This window comes from Gnatocerus cornutus, chromosome 1 (assembly GCF_029298725.1).
Source record: "Gnatocerus cornutus isolate USDA-ARS CGAHR chromosome 1, icGnaCorn1.1, whole genome shotgun sequence".
Taxonomy (NCBI): Eukaryota; Metazoa; Arthropoda; class Insecta; order Coleoptera; family Tenebrionidae; genus Gnatocerus; species Gnatocerus cornutus.
The window spans coordinates 26,863,599-26,884,327 of NC_142233.1; the positions used below are offsets into that span (position 1 = coordinate 26,863,599).

General features: G+C 30.3%; 1 protein-coding gene across 4 annotated transcripts; it reads right to left on the reverse strand.

Annotated features, from left to right (window-relative positions):
* Positions 1-1,034: 1,034 nt before the first annotated feature.
* On the reverse strand, positions 1,035-20,721 carry ITP (ion transport peptide). 4 transcript variants are annotated; one of them, XM_088047912.1, is made up of 4 exons: positions 20,677-20,721; positions 3,089-3,345; positions 2,671-2,792; positions 1,035-2,245 (listed from the first exon to the last, which is right to left on the reverse strand). In XM_088047912.1, exons 2-4 carry the CDS (start codon positions 3,343-3,345, stop codon positions 2,214-2,216), a joined length of 411 nt encoding a protein of 136 aa, XP_087904038.1. In that variant the 5' UTR covers positions 20,677-20,721; the 3' UTR covers positions 1,035-2,213. The 4 variants fall into 4 exon arrangements, with proteins under 4 accessions (XP_087904038.1, XP_087904046.1, XP_087904031.1 ...); XM_088047920.1 differs by lacking the exon at positions 20,677-20,721 and adding an exon at positions 17,685-17,912; XM_088047905.1 differs by lacking the exon at positions 20,677-20,721 and adding an exon at positions 9,247-9,485.
* Between the last annotated feature and the right edge of the window lie 8 nt (positions 20,722-20,729).

Here is a 20,729-nt window from a genome sequence, read left to right on the forward strand (position 1 = left end):
AATTATTTACAACAAAAGTTTCTTATAAAATACAACATACCATCGGTTCGTTTTTATTCCTGGAAAGTAATAAAAATCGAAGACTTATGGGAAATAGGTAGGAAATAGAAACTATAGGTGAATAACAATGCCAAAAGATACCCCAATTCTCTTAACTATAATTGAGAAACTCATGTAAAACCCTTAAATAAACGTGTACACTAAAATAATGTGTAAACTAGTAAAGAACAGGAAAACCTGTAAATAAACAAAATTAAAGTTGGAGATACATATTAACAAAATGATAAAGAATACTCACCAAATGGGGAGTACTTTTTTGGAACATAACAGAAGAATTAAGGCATAGGGTGATCAAAAAGAAAAATAGAGGAAGAATGAATGGAAATGAAAAGATACAAAATCTTTACATGGAAAAACAGAGAAACCAAAACTTTTTAAAGCCCGAAACAGGAGTAAGTGGACAACCAAAGCAAATCTGTAGAAACAAGAACTGGAATGACATATGATTGCGGATCAAAGACCCTAACTACAAAAATAAACTAGAATCAGCAACAACGAAAATGTGCAGAAAAGCACTAACATGATAAAGTGGAATATAAACGAATTAGAGGTGGGACGAAATCTGGTGAGATAGTTTACTTGCATAATCCGGATGAAACACGGAAGATAAAATAGAAATAAGAAATCCTTGACACTCAAATATGAGTAAAAAGAGAAAAAATTAACATCTATTTCTATTTATATTTCTATAAATGACATTGATGGGTCAGACCTTCCCTTCTTAAAAAAATTCAAGGTGAAATCTATTATTATCGGGCGATGATGAATAGCATTTGCAAAAAATTGATACAGTCTGTCTGATACTCAAAAAACGACAATTTGAATTAATTACACCGCTGACAAGATCACTTTGTCAGGATCAACACATTTCTTTAGCTCCACTGTCTTTGAAATAATTGATAGGTAGATAATTTTTTAATAAGATAAAATTTTAATTTTATTCGGTATAAAAAATTATAAATGAAAATCATCCATAGTTAATAGTATTTATTTCATTTGAAGCTGCCATTTGTAATAAACATTTACAAAATACTGTTATGCTACATAATTTTACATATATATTTAGAATTTCACATAATTTACATCACAAATATATACCATTTTATTGAGGTTACTTGTAGAAATGCTACAGTACAGGCACCTATGTAGAATATTTGAAAATTAAGAATGACAACTTCAGCAATACTGATTGCGGAATGTTAAAAAAATCTGTGTAGGAGAATGTACTTTTTAGAAAAATAAAAAAACAACAAATTAAAAAAATATTACGTATCATTTTGTTCTATGTATGTACATCCTCGTACAAGAATGTTAACAAAATACTAGTATTTAATAAAAAATAGTTTAACTATATGTCAATAAATTATAATTTCATATCGATTTATAAATATTTAAACTGAATGATAAAATGAATTAAATAATCGTGAAAAATATTGAATTATTTTGCCAGCCTTAAAAATAATTCAAGATTTAAATGATATGAAATAAATAAGAGGTCGTGTATACTGAAATGAATAAATTACACTCATTTTTATAATACTAAAGTGATAGGCATATTTACTGTTGGTGTGATGTTTCTATGTGAATCTTTGTTAGAATTATTTCCTGATTTTTATCAGGAATTAATTTTAACAACCTTTCAGGTTAACCTACTTCTTTGGTCTGAATCAACTTAACATTCAATAATATTGTAAAAGAATTGGGGGCTCAGATATTTGCATATGTACTAATAAATTATAAATATAGAAAAACTTGTAAAAAATTATAGACCAAACCAAGTAGTCACTGGTACCAATAACAAAAATTCTGTCAAAATACCTAACATTTATAATTAAATACCACAGAATCTTCTAAAAATTAAGAGAATTACCAAAGTCCATAAGTATGCGCTGTGCTGAATTTCGTTTCATTTTTTATGTGTACAATTTCTCCGGATATAATCATAATGTCTCGTCTACAGTGTTTCAAAATAAAAAATACAGTCAGCTACATAATTTGGACACAATGGAAATTTGTTCAGTATCTGGTTGACGCATTTCAGTAGATTCTGCTGGTACATATTTATTTTATAGACTAGATTCATTTTGATAAATACTCTATCATTTTGCGATATTTTGGCATTTCTTCGCTCAGTAGCAAAGAATCGACGCACCCTATGAAGTATTTTGATGAGAAGCACTTTGACCTAAAAAGAAAAAAATAATTAGTCTCAGAATTATAACAATGAATGTGATGACGACTGCAGGCACGAAGTGATGACGAGTTGCACCTCAAAACGCTGTTCAAAAATTGAAAAATCGTATTCCTATTTTCACTTCAGTGCAAAAAGGGAATAAAAAAAATAAAAAAAGAGATAAAAATCAAGCACTCAAGCAGCGAAAAATCAAAAAGCTTTTAAAACTCGGCTTGCACCGAGTGTTTGATTGTTAAAGAGCAAGTTGGTTTCTGTTTGTTTATAAATATAGTTTTGTGTACATAAATACCGCTTGCTTGAGTTTCAAAAAAAGTGCAACTTGTTGGGAACGGGAAACTGTTAGAGGAGGAAGTTATGTTAAGAGAATGAACTAAAATATGTTAGAAGGTTAAAAACTTAAAAGGGGACAAGTGTACCTATACCGATCCCGTCAGCTCCACGTAATTGTTTTATCCAAAGTTGAATTTGCGTCTCTTCGTCGGAAAGCTGTAAAGTTTCAAGGCATCCTTTGAAGTAATCTGTCGTGAAACAGCTTTTCCTGTAATGAAGTGATTGAACACGTATAAAGAGTGAAGAACCAAAAAACTTGCAGATTTTGAATGAGTATGAATATGCGACTTAACGGCCGTTTATCAGATATCAGTTAGTAATTTCTCACGACATTCTCTGCCTCTTACTCATTCACATCTGTTATCATAAAAATGTCCAATTTTCTCACGCTTGCATCAACGATATCAATACATAATTATGTATATCTCATTTCCGAATTTAAAAACGGAAGTGATAAAGCACTACGCTTTTTAAATTCGTCGTAGCAGGAGATGTCGAATTTACCTGCATAAGTTATGGAGCTGTGGTTCGCGAAACAGATTGTAGCAATCTTCGCATATGCTGTCCAGTTTGGCGAATATACTTTTGTCATAGACGCCTTTACACTCGATGTCGAAGAATGAGCGTTTTGTGAAGTGATGCGGCAATAGAGCCGGTGATCTGTTAGCTGGACTACAGACGATTTCTTGAAAAATGACTGCTAGGGTTATACACACCCACACTGCTTGAGTGCTGATGCTCCTTGATGATCGGTAATTCATCTGTAAACAAATTATATAATCAGAACGGTAAATTGAAATTGGTGCTCTTTTGTCCAAGTACCACATGTTAAGTCGAAAAAAGCAAATATCGTATTGCCGGATACTAATTTATCTTTGATGTATAATCCCACTATGAAACTCGTGGAAACCCAATTAATATGACCTGGATACAGTTTATATTAATTAAGTTTCGACAAGTTGAATGGATATTCATATATAATCTCATAAAACTGTGTTGTTGTTAGATTGATAACGCGATTGATTAATCAAAAATGAGGAGAGGAATGCCTGTGCAATTATCATCGGTCAATCTTATAAAATCAGCGTGTTGTTTACAGATCAATAATGTATGGTCGAGCTGTTATTATAACGTAGATGCAATTAATTTATTGTTTTGTAAGAATACATAATTCTGCATTTGTGGAAAAATATAACAAACAAGTATTAGAGTAAAAAGTCGGTAAAAACTAATTTTGCAATGACGTCGCGTTTTCAAGAAAGATCCTTGACGTCGTTGTACCCTCATTATAACATTTACGCGAATTACTACTTGGTGCGTACCGTCTGAAATTTCTATCTATTTATGACTTCATACCTGTCCACGTGCTTATTACTTTCCAGTTGAATAATTTGGATATCCCAGGCCGCTTTAAATGTTTTTTTTTTGTAATAACACGTACCTACTGAGCTAAAATGAATGGAATGACTCACTGAAAAACTTTTCTGTGGCTATAAAAGGAAAGTTAAAAGCTAATAGGTATTATGCTACAAGGAAGTCTTTGAAATACGCGTTCTGTATTGCTTGCCCAGTGGCAAAACTCAACTAAGTATAATTAAACGGACATCTCCGATTTGATTCTTAATTTAAATTTCTCTTGTGAGGTCAGTTATAAAATTGAAATAAAGAAAGTTTCAGTGTGAGTCACATGTTGTGTAACAAGTCTTTGGGTCTTTTTGTGTCATTAAAAATAGGCATTTTTGCAATGCTAACAAAATGCCGCAGGTAGCGGCTTGGCAATCGGGAAAATCAGTAACTTCAGCGGTTGGTGGTCTCTGTCGACTGGTTGAGATGAAGTCATAACTTTACTTTTTGTGCATCCGCAGATCTGTGATTATGTGCGATCATTTATTCGTTAACAAGCCGCCTTTGAGTGCATGATTTGAGGGGAAGAACTACCGCACGTCATCGGCTTCGAAGATGAATACCTTAGTTATGAGAATTATTCCGATATTAATTTTGACAAACAAGCCCGCCAAGAAAAAATACAGTGTGCAACTTTTTGTTGATGGATTATGATGTCAGTGGACCATAAAGTCGCATAGTCATCAATTGCCGAAATTGGTTTGTTGTTGTAATAAAACATTTGTATACAAGCGTAATAAATATTTGCTTATGAACGAGAGATTTTTTGCTGGAATTTATGAGGGAAACGCGTATGTAATTGTGCACCGAATGCAACTAGCTGGAAGCCATAAATGATATAGGGAACAGTTAAATCCGTGATATCCACCGCACATAAATAATTCAGATCCGAGTATTCCAAGTGCGCACCTGTTGTGTGACAAGATCGTATCATATGCTTTACCACAATGTGTATACTATTATCATAACTTGGTGATCTCTCTAAACTGGTTCTACTATTTTTAGCAAACTGTCAAGAATGCCTCTTTTTCTCGGAAAATTAAATTCATCAGTCATCATCACACAACAAACACTATGAAATTTTATGGTACGGTCCTTCTGCATTCGCCGCGTTTATTTTAGGTTTCCGTGTTGAATTTTTTCGAGCTGACGAATTTTTACTGAATGAACGGCGAACGGAATTCAGATATGTAAAGTTTTTAGAGGCCTTTGGCAATCATCGGCCTTGCACTTAATGAAAAAGCACAATCTCTGAAAGAACCACCACAAGTGGCCACACAACGAGATCAAGTTATCTCTCTGAGCGCGGTTTTCTTCCTGTTAGTCGTTTTCTTCCATCAGCGGAGCCGGCAAGAATGACCGTCCCTCAGAATATAGACAACCAAAATGAAGGATTATTACTTACATTGCACGAAAGGTGGCCCAAAAATTGCAGTAAAATAGACGTGAAACAGGAAATAACAGATCCGCAATTTTGAAAATCTGGTCTCACAATAAACGTAGCAGTGACTAATAAAAGTAAAGCTGAGTATGTCTGTGTATCTTTTGTCAGCCGTTATGCAAATGGCGTTCATTATACCGTGGATTACTTCGAATTGTACGTAATGCAAATAAGATAATTTATTTTTATTTATGCTAAAAATGCGTAAGAAATTGCGGTTTTAAAGATCCGAACACTATTTTATTTCGTAACTTCCCACCGTGCCATCCTTATCAAAAATGCTTGTATGTTTTACGTAATGGTGGCAGTAAAGCCATAAAATTTAACAAATTGCTGCCGATAACCTCTCTTTGGCTCACGCAAATATAGCCGATTTCATGTTTATTAAATATTACTTCAATTTTTAATTGATATACAAACTCAAATCGGACCATTTTTGAGTCTGTATAATAAGACGCAGTGTGATTTGGGGATCAAGCAGTTCAGACGAAGATAATTTCAAGATGACCTCAACAAAAGTACGACATTTTACTAAGAAAATTCCTTTCACTGATCGACATAAATGTTTCTATAATAAATATTTAAACTGTTTATGCTCATAACTTATTATTTAAACACATTAATGCACATGGAGGTATAATAATCCTTAAAAGCGGGAAAAAGTCGATAAGAAGGCACGATTCGGGAAAATTTAGTAATAGTACAACGATATGTATTACGAAAGTGGGTAATTAGATAAACTGACAATATTTACTGGGAGTTTTGTTCCAATAAGTATGTATACTTTTCTGTTCAAATCATGCGTTGCAAGCATGATAATTCATTAGTTTGTAAAAATTCCACAGAGATACCTACTTTTCAGTTTTAATGTCAGTTCCTTTCCGAAGCTCCCATTATGAAAATTTAGAAAATGAAAACAATTTTTTAATTCGCAAGTAAATGACAGGTATTTGTTGCAGCCTTTGGAAATAAATTGAAGGTAACAGTAATTTATTACATGAAACGTGCAGATCCCCAAGTCACCTGGTGCGATTTTGCATTTTATGAAAAGTCTAGCCATTTCCTGAAACGACAACACCACCGTGTACACTGTACTCAAATTTTAGTGCCTTTATAGCTTTGACTATTTAAATGGTTTACAGCAACCCTCCTGCAAAACCCCATAAATGAAACACAGAAGTCAAAGCCATGAACGCCCTAAAATTTGAGTTCAATATAATGCCTAAAGGTGGATTTGTTTTGTTGCTTTAAAATACTGGACTTTATTCAGATCAGAACTGCAAATAAATGCAGTTAATTTTAGACGGATCAAGCCAAAAAGCATTGAAATTCATTAATATTTAGCACCGGCTTTTTTAAAACTGACTCCACCTTTGCAAAGAGAGAAAAATGGAATTCACACCGTGTGTAATATTATGTCAAATATTTTCCCTATCTTTACTTCTGAGAACGTCTTCAAAGGCTATTTGCTGTACAACGTTGTTTCTATTTACGGAATTGTTATGAAGATGCTCGCCAGTCTTTAGTGGAAAAATGATACACTAAAAATTCTCTTCAGAGAATTATGAGAGACCAGGTGTAGAAGATACCGCTCGTCATGTGGGTTACAACAGAGAGTTGCAACTTATGTGATCTAGAAATATCGCACATACTTCAGCTAACGCGTTTATTGACTTGTTTAATAATATCTTAATTAATGGCAATTATATCTTGTCTTGATCTAAACGCTCGGTCTTCATGCACCACCCAAACTGCAGTGGAAGCTTTATACTTGAACAATCTGTTTTGATCGACTCGAACGGGTCAAAAAAGAAAACGGACATTTAAATTTATTACCCAATGTATTTAGATAACGTAATCTCGGTAGGAAAATTTTCGTGCTTTGGAAGCTCAATTTTCCATCATGAAAAAAAAAAGTTCAAGCTCTCTTGTTAAAAAATACAATCACGGGTTTGTTATCACAATTTTTAGCAATTTTGAAACAGGATCTGACTCTTGTTTGAGAAGTTCTAGAATTGAGACATTTTAGTACAGATTGTAACCTTTGACCACATAATGATAAGAAATGTCGGATGACTATTGAATGCGATTTCTAGACTTGGAAGAATCCCATTAAAATTTTATGGTTATTTAAAAACATTATTATTCACAATGTAATTTAAAATACAATTGAAAAAACGAAGCTGTATGGTTTTAATATAACTTCGGACCAAAAAACTCATTAACTTGGAGGAAATCTCGTGTTACAAGATGACCGCATCCATTTTATTCGGTATTAATTATTATTAAAGGAAGTATTTTTTTCATGGTCAACACGCTGGAGCAAGGCTGTTTATACAACATGATTATAAGACAGTACCATATTATTACATATCAAAATACCGTTAAAATGAAAAAAACGTGTTCATTGAAGGTACTCAAAAGTCCCAAAGGTTGTTTATTTATTTATTTTAAATTTTAAACCATGTTTAGGTTCATTTAATCCATGTGTGTGTATTCAACCAAGGTCGGTAGAACACAGACAGCATGGCGCCGAGCATACTTGTCTTGGTTCTGTTCCAATATGTTGTATAAATGTGTGTTGAAGCAGATAAGTGACCAGTCACGCAGACGGTTTTGCAAATTTCTGTTTCAATTAATAATGTAATTGCTAAAAATACGTCACGTAGTTAATTAACAAAATCATCTGTGCTATTATGATTTAGCACTTTTACTAGCAGCCATAGACTTCGAATCTAGAAGAACAAGGACTTAATGCATAGGAGCAGAACCTTGACACTTTAACAAAACTGTGAACCACTTTGACAGTTTATACTATTTGCTCAACCTTCGGCAGAAAACTGCCTTGATTCTGACTTGACAATGGGAAAGTTCACTAAGAAGTGATTGAGTTTTCCGTCATTTTATTAATGCACAATTATAATATTGACCTAGTAATTTAAAGTCACCACAAAGTTGGCAAAATCTGCTTTTGACGCACTTTAAAACGGAAATACGTGTCTAATTTTAAAATAACTTCACAAGCGAGAGCAATTATAGCTTCTTGTCACCCTAAATCGCGTCAAATCAAAATTTTATTTTAATTCAAGTCCGGGTTTAAATTAGTTTAAGGGAAGCGTTAAATTGAAGACTTCTTTTACGGTATTCTAGTGGTGTATGGTATATAATTAATAATTCCTCTATGGTGCAATCCGCTACAAAATAATTAACGCTCCAACATTCACACAGGTGGCCATATAACGAGTTTTGGCGTATCAGGTGATACTCGTTACGTTACTGTTGTCATTTTGAACAATACCTCATCATTGTTCAATCCGATTTTATTTTAGTGGGTCATTAGATACTGGAGCACGGAGGAAATATATGACACTTGTCCAATCATTACTCTATAACGAATTGATATCTACGCAAAAACGTGGGCGTGGGAATATGAGAAACATCAAGAATCACCTCCGAAGAAAGTCCAATGTTTTGGAAAATCGTTTTCTGTATTAATCTAAAGCTGATGTAACAGTACTCTAATTTTTATCATTTTACTCGTAGATCAGATATTACATAGGTGGGTCGTTTATTTTTATTATCTTTAGCATTCCACCTTTGATTCATGTTTTATTTCAAGCGGCAATGTTTTGAGTGAAAGTGTCGACAAAAATAAAAAAGAGAAAGGTATAAGCACAGAAATTTTGCGGCAGTTACTAAGAAATTGTTCTTACAATGGCATTCATGTTTGGTCTTTTAACAATTGGCGGAAATCATTCGAGCGTCTTCTTTTAAGTAACAATATTGAAAGGTAAAGAAATACCAGAAAGGCTCTTACTTGTAGACTTATCCTCGATGAACAATCTCTGGAGTATTTCTTTGGTTGTCGCAATAAAATGCTTTAGGAAACACTACACTCACTATTATTTAATTTTTAAAGTGAATCGGTAAAATTATTACTTATAAACGCGTTTATTGTTTCAACGTTTTGTTGTTAAAAAACAAGCGCATACGCGAATTAACCTCTTTCACAAGCTGTTTCCCGAAGATACAGAAATATTGTGCTGCTGTATCTGAGTCGAGAGTATATAGTATTCCACTGCTGGCTGCCCCCCACCTTTTTACATCCGAGTTCTTATAATTATAACTATATACTTATAATTATATATTGTCTATGACCAGCACATTATCACAGAAAATCATCACAGATGGAAATTACAATCAAATTATTTCAAATAATTAAAAAAAACTTGCTATTTCAGCGCATGTAATTGTTGTTATATAACATTTTTTAAAATAAAGATATTCTATAATTGTATCCGGATTACTGATTAAACTTATCTGTGTTCACTTTTTAAATCGATTCAATAAATTAGCCAATAAACCTGGCAGGTCAAGAGGTGTTTTGATAAAATTTGCCAAAAATGAAAATTTTGAGTTTGAAATTTTGATGAGGTTTCAAAACAACATTTTGGAAGTTATTTTCGTACGGACTCGGGGCAATTATCGTCCGAATTTTCAAACCACAAATATTTTGCTTTAATTTTAAGATTTCTTAAAACCACAATAACAATTTTTTAACGTAAGAAGATTTTCCAAATAGCGAGATTTTCTTATTTTAAAGTTATACCCAATTGCATTAAAATATAAATTTGTAATGGAAATAGGTGATCATGGGGACCCGAAATTCTCTTTTTTTTACATTTTATTTAAATTACTTTTAAGTGAATCTAAACTTTTTATACTTTTAATTTATCGGCCTTTCACTTTTACTTTAAACTCTATAAAAGATTTCATATCTTAATTCAACCTCGCTTACTAATTATGTATTCATATGCAAATTATTTAAATGACAAATTGATCTAGACACTTCATATAATAATCCTATCTGTCGCATATCACTATAACAGTAATTTTCAAAAAAAATCATGTTTCAAAAAATATTTTAATTTTATTCATACAACAAACGTAACCACCATTTTTTTCTCTTATTCAAAATTCGTCAAAATTTTTTGTAGTTAAAGAGATTTTTTTTTCTATTTGCCTACTTTGTGGTTACGTCAAGCGACTAGACTACACCATGCATTTGATTACAAATAATAGTAAAAAACACATAATTCTTTGGGGATTTTGAAAAATTATCATACGAACAAGTTTGTTCACTTAAGCTTGGATTTTCCGCACCAATATCAAACCATAAATACAAATAAATAAGGCAAAAAAAAATACAATTGACGCAAGAAAACACTTTTCCATCAATTTACATTACAAATTTGTGACCTTACAATTTTCTGAAATCAGTTCATTTCTAAAGGTAGTGCAATATTAATTGACGTGACGTGACGTTAGTTGTAAAAGACTATTTTTAGTAGTTTAATTACAGATAATCAGTTTTTAGTTTTAAGTCTAGTAGAAAAGTTCTTTAAATTACACTGGTCAATATGCATTTTGTGCCATAAGTGTGGATAATCAAATCTCACTAGTTACGGTTAGCCAAATACAAAAATGACCATAAAAAGTTTCTTTTGGTTACAGAATTTGAAAAAATAAAACTACACTTCAGGTAAACGAAGTTGTTTTTCCTAAATCTAAAGACATACCATAAAAACAAATATTTTATATTATACTGTCAATTTCAATTCTATGAATTAAGAGTGTTATAATATAAAATTTTGGCTTAGGCGAAATGAAACAAAACTCGGAAATAAAAACGTTAAAATTGACCCATTGAGATTGAGCAGATTACTGGTACTTGTCCATTTCCCATTAAGACATTTATCATAAGCAAAAAAGTCGAAAAAAAAGTCCAATTTTCTATAAAAATATTTTTTGGAGACACACATTCACCACTGAATTTTTTTTTTATTATTATTATTATTCGAAAACCGTAACCAATTTGGCATTTTTGTTATCATAATTATTAAGCAAACTCAGATTAACTAGAAATGATGCAAATTACTATTGACACAAAAAAATATTCTTAAATAATTAATTATTCTTGCCCAGTGTTATCATTACAGCCCCTAAATCCTACTTTGTTTTAATAAAAAGTATTCCTCATTGGAACTATAGTAATATTAGCACCTTTATTAATTCATTAATTTGCTGTAATGGCCGATTTTATGCAACCAAAGTTACAGACTGATCTCGCTACGCTCGTACGCTAACACTTGTAACATTGGAAATACTTCCTATTGTGAAACAATATGCAATGAATTAAAGAATGATTGGTTCAAATTTGAAATTGCATCAACTGCAATGGAATTTTCTGTTTCTGTTTTACTTTCCATTTTCAACAGAAAATTGTATGAGTAATCTAAAAATTACAGTACATCATAGATAATTGCCCACAATCTATCAACATCTGTCAAAAAATTTATTTTAAGTCATGATGAACTATTTCATACATTTACTAGACAAGAGTTTTTATATCATGTATGGAATGTACAGCCTCCGGAAATATTACTAAAATTTTTTCTACGTACCATTTATAATTTTAATTAATGTGATTAATAAAACATTATTTTGAAATTAAAACGTTGCTCAATAAAAATTCGTGTCCAAAAAAGGATTAGAACCTGATTATGTTAATTGTAATTAATTCTCCGAAAGTGATTCAGTCATTAATATTTTTGACTATTTTTTATTATGGTGTTTTAATTGAAACTGTCAGTCTACTTTTTATTACCCACCAAATGATTTTCCAGTTGGTTGGTCTTATTACATCATCATTTAATAAGCTTCTAATAGTTTTTTGCGTGCAAATTTGGCTCGATCGTTGTCAAATTAGACAATTCTCATGAATATGTACGATTTATACCTGCTCATATCAAATTTCAGTGAACGGTACTGATCAGCAAAAATTTCAAAAATTACACATCAGACGGTAGCGGAAATACCAAAGAATTTCATCAAAGTACCACGAAGAAGATGAGTACCCGAATTCGAAATTTCCTACCACCGACAGAGTTATGACGCAACAAGAATTCATCCCAAACACATGTCTAGATATAATTAATTCACGCATTATTAATTACTCCCATCGTACGATTGGACTTTTCATCTGACGTCTTGGTGAAAAAACTCGTTAATGCCGCGAGAACAAAAAGAAATTTAGCAAGAAAAGTATGAATATGCGAAGAATGTGTATGTGATACCAAGAAGTTCGCGTGATTTTTCATTCACGTCTGTGCTAATGTAGAAAATTCAGATACGTCATTTCAATTATGTTTTTAATTTACAAGTTCTTGGAATACAACTATGCATCAGAGCCGCTTATCTGATCTATATAGGATTAATAATAATGAACTGAAAAATAAAGGCGCTCTGTTCGGACTTGCAAAAAGCTGTTACTTGAATGAAATGCAATTATCTGAAATGTCTTAATTCTGATCTTTACAACACAACAAAAGATGTTTAGATTTGGCAAGTCATTGAATAAAAAACTGTATTCCTTTTACTACCATTCATCTCAACCGCAATGGTACAGGTAGGCGATGATAGACCTTTAAACAGATTTAAAACCAAAGTCGAAATTTAAATAACCTCAGCAATACAGTAGATGATAATTTAACGTGGGCACAGAAATGATTAATGGTAACACCAATCTAATGTATCCAGCAATAAAAACAAAGATTTTTTATGAAATTTAGTGCTTCCACTTTTATTATGTCATAAACGAAGTAATTAATTTTTCTATGGAAATAAAACGGGATGTTGAGTGTTATTTAAGGAACCATTCATTAAGTAGAATTAATTACACGTAAACACCATTAGATATACATTTTATGGATTTGATTGATTAGAGAAAACTAGAACGTGGGTGATCGGTCGCAATGACAGTGCTCCAATTTCCAGTCGCATAAGCTTTATTTTGTCTAAGTAGGTTTTTTAACATTTCGACGTCTGAATACAAATTATGTTGTCACAAAAAGCACCTGGCTTTCGATGCCGGCTTATTTTTTAGGTTCATTAAACTTAAAACGTAAAACTGTGCGGATTTTTTATGATTCTAAGAGATACCTTTTGGGTTTGGTGGCAAATTTTCCAGGTATTTCAGTCTTAAGTGCTTAGTATAGATTTTACTTTTTTTTTAATTTTGGTTTTCTAACATTTGTTATCCTCGAAATGCCTGTCTAATTTTGGAATTACCTCGTAAAAGTCTGTATTTTCCCTCTGACGTCAGTTGCATTCTGCCATAATGCATACAAAATTATGCACGCTTATGAATACTCTCATAGATTTTATACACCTATTTGTAAATCTATTTTGAAAATAAAGCAGAGCAAATTGTGTCAATTTTTTGTTGCTTTCTTGTGAGTCAGATTAGACAAAAACTAGATACTTGTTTTTATTTACTATCATTTAATTGAGTGTCTTTTAATGGTTTTACCTTGACTTTGACTGTTTTTACTTTGCTACGTGGAATTACCTTTTTTTGTCTCGTAATTCCACTTTTTTTGTTTCGTAATTCCACTTTTTTTGTTTAATAATTATCTCATTATCTTGTTAATTATGTAAACTTTATGATCATGATTCTCGTTTTGCATTTTTGGTACAAAATTTTATTGTGACCTTAGCAAAATAAACAATAACTTTTCATGCTTAATACTAAAAAGAAAGTTATTAGAACTGTTTATTGTCGTTTAGGTCTTTTATAGGAAAAATGTAGTGTTTGTAATAAAACTAATAAGTTTAACATTATTATAATTATTGTTTACTTTAATTATAGATGTTCTTATTTTTTTGTCATTTTAATTGGAACACATGTCACATTTTTTACATACTTATAGATTGTTTTGTATTAATTTTTATTGTGCAATAGGTTAATTTTGTTGTTTAACAATTGAGGCATGCCTCAACGTTTTGGAAATTTGCCCACTTTTAACATTTTTTTAAACATTTTTCAATTTTATGTTGCGGGAAAGGTTTCAAAAAACATTAGACTATCACATAAATTTAATTCAGTTTATGGTATTGGTTACTTTAAGAACAAAACAGTTTTTAATGTCAGGAATGGCAGGCCTCAAATCGCGACGTGAGAATTATAAGGTTCTAAGTGATTTTTTGTGAAAATTTAAATTGTCTGTTTTGTGATTTTTTTTAAACATTTTCTATCATGTATAAAAAAGAAGTGAGTTAATATTTTAACAAGCCAAAATGATTTTAATAGATCCTGCCATTTTTTTACATAAATGCTTAATAAATTAAAGAGATATCACTGATAACGTGAACACTGATCAATTTAATGCAAATGTTAGTTAGAACCACGGTATAAACCTTATAGTTCTCATGTCGCGAAATATTATTTAATCAACAAATTTATTATTTTATTTATTTTTAAACGTACAGTATGTACGTTACAGATTGTGAAAAATGTACGTCACAGATTTAGATATCCAAATTTTGTCAGTAAAATAAAAGAATCGTCAGCTTCAGAAGTCCAGAAATCTTTGTTTTTTACTTATTTTTCGTCAAATCTGAAATTTAAAAATTTGGGGAATAAAAATAAAATGTTCCTTAAATTTGAAATCATCACACATAAAAGAATCCAATGATTTACCTTTTTGTTTTCCTTTTTATAAAATTGAAAGCCTATTTTGTTTAAAGATTGATATAGAGGTCTTGTCAGCTAGAAGTGTACTTTGTACGAAGTTGCGTTTTTGGAACTTCACCCACTGGTTACCCTGAACAGGAAAGTAGACCATGTTTTTTTAAACAGTCAGAGTAAAGAGTTTTGCAGTTTCAAAATATTGGTGCGCCACTGGTAAAGTCTATATAAGTAAAAAAGGATAAACTGAGTCACACTGAACCTTGGACTTGACGTCGCGTTTTTCTGTGCAAACTTGTACCTCTTTTCCTGTGTGACGCTCGAACGATAGTGAATGAGAAAAAGGAGCTCTAGCAACTTTTTAGTGTTATTGGTTGTTATTTATTTATTTTAATTTTATTATTGAACCGCAAAACATCTCATTTTGGCGCAAGACGAATTAAAACTGAATGAATGAATTGAGGAACAAAATTTTTTGTTTTTCTAAAAGAAAAGATATCATGGCATCTTATTTTTTAAATTTAAGCTTAATGAACATTGTTCATTGTTAATATGTCAGTTTTTTCTTCAAATTCTTCATATTTTTCGATTAATTTTACAGAACTTTTGATTAAATTGATTTATTGCTCAAACATTTTTTATTTACTTAATGTCTTCTTTTACTACTAAATAATAATATTTCTTTCTAAAATTATTTTAATTTGCTGTACATTAAGTTTAATTACAAATCAAATAATTTTTTCCTTTTATAATTTAAAAATAATTGCAAATAGCATTTACAATAATTATTGCAATTAAGTTTTAATTATTAATCTTAATGTGTCACAAGCTTACCATAAAAAGTGTTAAATTGAGGCCTATCTGTAGTCTATTTGAGGTAAAATTGTTTTATCAGATTTGACGGAATGGACTATTAGTAATAAATTAATTATATTGTACCTATTAATTAAATATTTGTTACAATTTGCTAAATATTTTACACAAAATCAATAATCTTTTAGTTTATTTCGTAATTTAGTAAGAATCATCAAGACAAAACAATAAACGTACATATTAATAATGTATAAAAAAATAAATAAGAGTCATAAAATTTAAAAATACAATGCGATCTGTTTGACTATACGTGTTGTGTCCAATAATCCTCTAAAGTCAGCATCAAAGCAGCCTCTGGAGATTGAATAAAGTTGGTATCTCTGTTTATTACGGTTATTTTTTGTGAGAATAAGTACACTTTTAGAAAGATAATGTTTATAGAATCGTCATCATTTGAATCTCGAATTCTCCAAGCTAAAAATTCCTCATAAAAACTCTTGTATAAATTTAATTCAATTAAAAATTATAATTTTAAATTATACCATTACCGATGAAACGTCACACTGACTTATGTAATTGTAAGGCTAATACGTGTTTACGATACTAAATTTACTAACTCAAATTTGAAAATTTACGCCGCTTTAATTCGAATAAAATTTAAAATAAATTATTTTTAAAATACAAAGTTGAAAATAATTTTTATTTAATTTTTGTTATTAGTTACGTATCTTTTAGGGCTTTATAAAGATAGGTTGCTAATAGCAGCGTATTTTAAAACACGTTGCTATTGTGAATTTCTCTTAGTGTTAAAAAATCCTGAAGACAACATATGTTTTCTACTTTAAAAATCTCGGTTATTAAATTTATAAAAGACGACCTCGATTTTTGAACTCTATAAAGCACTTGCTGTCTTAATAACCATACACTTCGGACATATCGAGCATTTTTTTTAAATAATATGTAATTAATTTATTATTAAATCAGTCCTAAAATAAGCCAAAGCTATTAAAACATTTCTAATAATAAATTATTACAAATTTGCGTACGTAGAAGTAGATGTTCATATGCAATGTAAGTCACAGATTAAGATAAGAAAATTAATTATATACTCAGTGTCTCGATACATATTTATGTCTTAACACACGTCATCTCTGATTATTTGTATTCGAGCAATTGTTTATTGTTGCATTCATAAATTAGTACACATTTGTAGGCACACTTTCATCTATTAATGTTTTTCCTAGCAAATAACTCAGCGACCGAAGTTTATAGCACAAAGTTGCGTGGACGCAAGTTATAACAATTTTGCATAGTTTCTCTAGAAAAGGCCAGGCCATAGTTTCTTTTCGACATGTTCTATGGAATATTATTGCATATGAAATATGTTTTTATACCTACAATTAAATTTTAGACAACAGACTATTATGGTGGAAGCATAAATATTAAACGCAGTTTATGGCGATAATACTTGAAAAAAATTCTAAGAATTCAGAGAATTTTGTTATATTAAAAATCTAGATAAATGATTTGATCATGATTATTAAGATGCTTGTGTTGGTTTGAGAATTATCGTGCAAGTACGAGGCAAATAAGAGAATAAAAATGTTCTATTTATACACTATAAATATATCCTACTCGGGTTTATCAATCTGATTGCAACCCAAATATAAAGCTACTATCTACTTGAAAATTTTTATTTGTCTGCGTTATTAATAGAAACAAACAGCACTTGATTGGAGAGCTAGTCTTCGTAATACTACATGTCATTAGCTGAGTAATTTCGTTAAATTCACCTACCCTTGGTACGTATTTGTAAGAGGATTCTAGCTAATTTATTTGCTATATCCACATTTAACAGAAGTTCAGTTTGAACTGGTTCAGACACGTGCAAAATTATTATCTCTTTCACTTACCTATTTTGGTTTCTTGGAGATCATTTTTGATCTAAAATCCGAAAATGTCACAGCTGAAATTCCTTTATAATTTTTTTGTTGAAACTAAAACTACTAAAACTAGTAAACAATTAACAACACTGTCGGTGGTTGGGTGGAAAACGTTACTTCAAGTTGCTGGACACGGTTATAAGTAATAGATTTGCTGGTATTGTCTTCGTTGAGACTATGTGAGCTTATGTAGCGTAATATTTTCACGTAAGTCCTCGTACAGGATGAAGCTTATTAACGACGAATAGTCCCATGACCCGGTACGGTCTTTACATATGACCGATAGACATTTACATTTCAATAATTCTATTTAAAATATAATCAAGTTGTTGTAAGAAGTAATGAAGGTACAAAAAGAAATTGGACCGGTTTGTGGGTCCTCAAATAAAAAATGTAAGTTGAAGATAACTTTGAGACACTATGATAATATTATTGTCATCGTGCTTTTTTTAGATTCATTCTAATACAGTTTTAACCAATAGGATTTAAACGGGAAAGTGAAACTTTTATATTCCGAAAGAATTATAAATAAGTGAGAGCATATTCAAAAGTGTCTATTTTATTCATAATAATAAAATTTGAAATGCTGGAAGTTAGTAAACTTGTTCTAACATAGTAATGTAAGTAACTTATTTTTATTATCTTTGACTAGCTTATTATTTGAGTAGCAAAAGAAACCATAAAATCTAATATTTTCGGTACAATCTGTGGCCTAAAAGTTGCTATTATTAACTTGCTTTTTGCTGTGCTTAAACACAAAATTAAAGTGTTTTTTAAATTTCATGCAAATTGCTATTTTAATGATAAATATGTGTTTAATAACCATTTAAAACTAAAAGGATATAATGGCTTCAATTGATGTGTCGCTTTTGATGAAGATATGCATTGAAGTCGTTAAATATCAAAATCATTCTAAAAACTAAATAACTTAAAAAAACATAAGTACATAAAAAACATAAAGACTATTAAAAACATTTTTACACCAAAAACTTACAATTGAAATTCCAAAAAAAAAATTCAATAAAGAAAAACCATGATGAAGATTTAAGAGATATGTATTACCAATCTATGTTGGTTCAAAAAAAAATACAAATTTTTAAAATCTCGTCCACACCACAACACTAGCAAAACTACTGACTACTTTCAAATCGATATTGACAGATAACGTTTTTTATAATGTGTTTATCAGCTTTTTACTAGATAAAACAAATCAAAATAAAACCGGAAATGAAACCCTGACCTTACCAAATCGTTTATATGATTCAATTTTAAAGCTTGTAAAATTTTGTGTATTTACTTATTTAGATTTTTTGCGTACAAGCGACTGAATGCGAAATTATCTAAAATATTTGGTTCGCACTACTTTTAACCAAATACCGTGCTATAAATATTTATCATAAACAATATTTTTATTTTATTTACTGTCTAGTGAATACATAATAATTTATTATTGCTTAAAAATTTATCATTTTATTGCTGGTCATAAAAATAAAGAGTATTTCACGGAAATAATTTTTCAATATTACCGTTGTGTTGTGAAACAAATTATCTAACAAAACAAATAAACATGTACTCATTTACACAGGTAGTTTTCAAATTGTAAGAATTGACGATTTTTTTTAATTGCATACCGCGAGTTTGAATTTAAGTTTTAAAACAATGAAAGTTCTTCAGGTCTGATGATGACAGCATTACTATCGAAACGTGTATTAAACAATATCGTTTCACGTAAGAGTTTTATTGACAAATACCAATATGTGAAATCTACCTTTTATTGCGGACGCTGGAATGCTTATCTGCTAGAAAGAGGTCGTACGTAATTCAGATTCAGTAAACCACTGTGAAAGACAGCTTATTATTGTCAGGAAAATAATAGATTTTTTTATTATTATATTATTTATTGAAAGTATAATGTTATCGTACATCTGGATCAAGTTTAAAAAATGAGGCGATATCATCCAAATATATCAAATACGGCCACTATACCCGAATTAAAAACTATGCTTTATCTGCACAACGGTTTCATAGTCCATATGTGAAATGTTAATTTTGACATAATGTAACCATGCATGATTATAACCATCTTGTTTGAATATGAATGTCAATATTCTCATTATACTTCTCTAACACAGACATAACTCATCTCATCAATTGTAGATGAAATAATTTATTTCAATTTTGAAAATTATTGTATTTGTATATTATCATTTTTCCTAACAGCTCTGAAATATCAGAATTAGCGCTACCAACATGTTAAAGTAAAGTAGAGCTTATTAGAAATAACACTGTTTTTATTCGATCATAAGGTATATGTATTTAAGTATTATTAAAAATGCAACGAAATTACAAAGCAGTTACATTTTCAAACAGGTTTGTTCTTCCAATTAATACAAAAACAAATCTTAGGCAATAATGAATTTCTGAAAGGTAAATAATTGCATCAAGTTAATTTCATTGAATGTACTGTCAACTGCAAACGACTTTGTTCTGACTAAAATATCAAATTATTATCGAAATGGAAATTGTATTCTAAATTAACTTTATAAAGAGAGGTAATTGACTGCGTCAAGCTGCCAAAAAATTAAATATTTAATTAATTTTACTAATTTCACTTGACTATTATTATTTCTAAATAAAATTTGTCATTGTGTAAAGGCAATTATAGATTGTATTTTTGTAAGTTACGAGTCATGCAAAAATTCCGTGTTTTTATTTAAACATTTTTGTTCATTAAAATGTTTCGGTGGCAGTAAAAGTTGTGCAAATTTATATGTAACTATAAACGTTTTACGATCTTTTATAAAGACAAATGGTTGAAGCAACAATTCAAAATTTATTTAAAAAATTTTTTTAAAAATTATTTAGAATTAAGTTAAAATTATTAAAATCAGCCAGTGTCACAATTATTATTAAAAAACTAAAACTTCAAACACAAGTAGTAGTCATGCCAAATATAACTTACCTTAACGCGCCAAGACGCCTCGTGTAGACGTCTTTCGACTAAGACTGAAATGA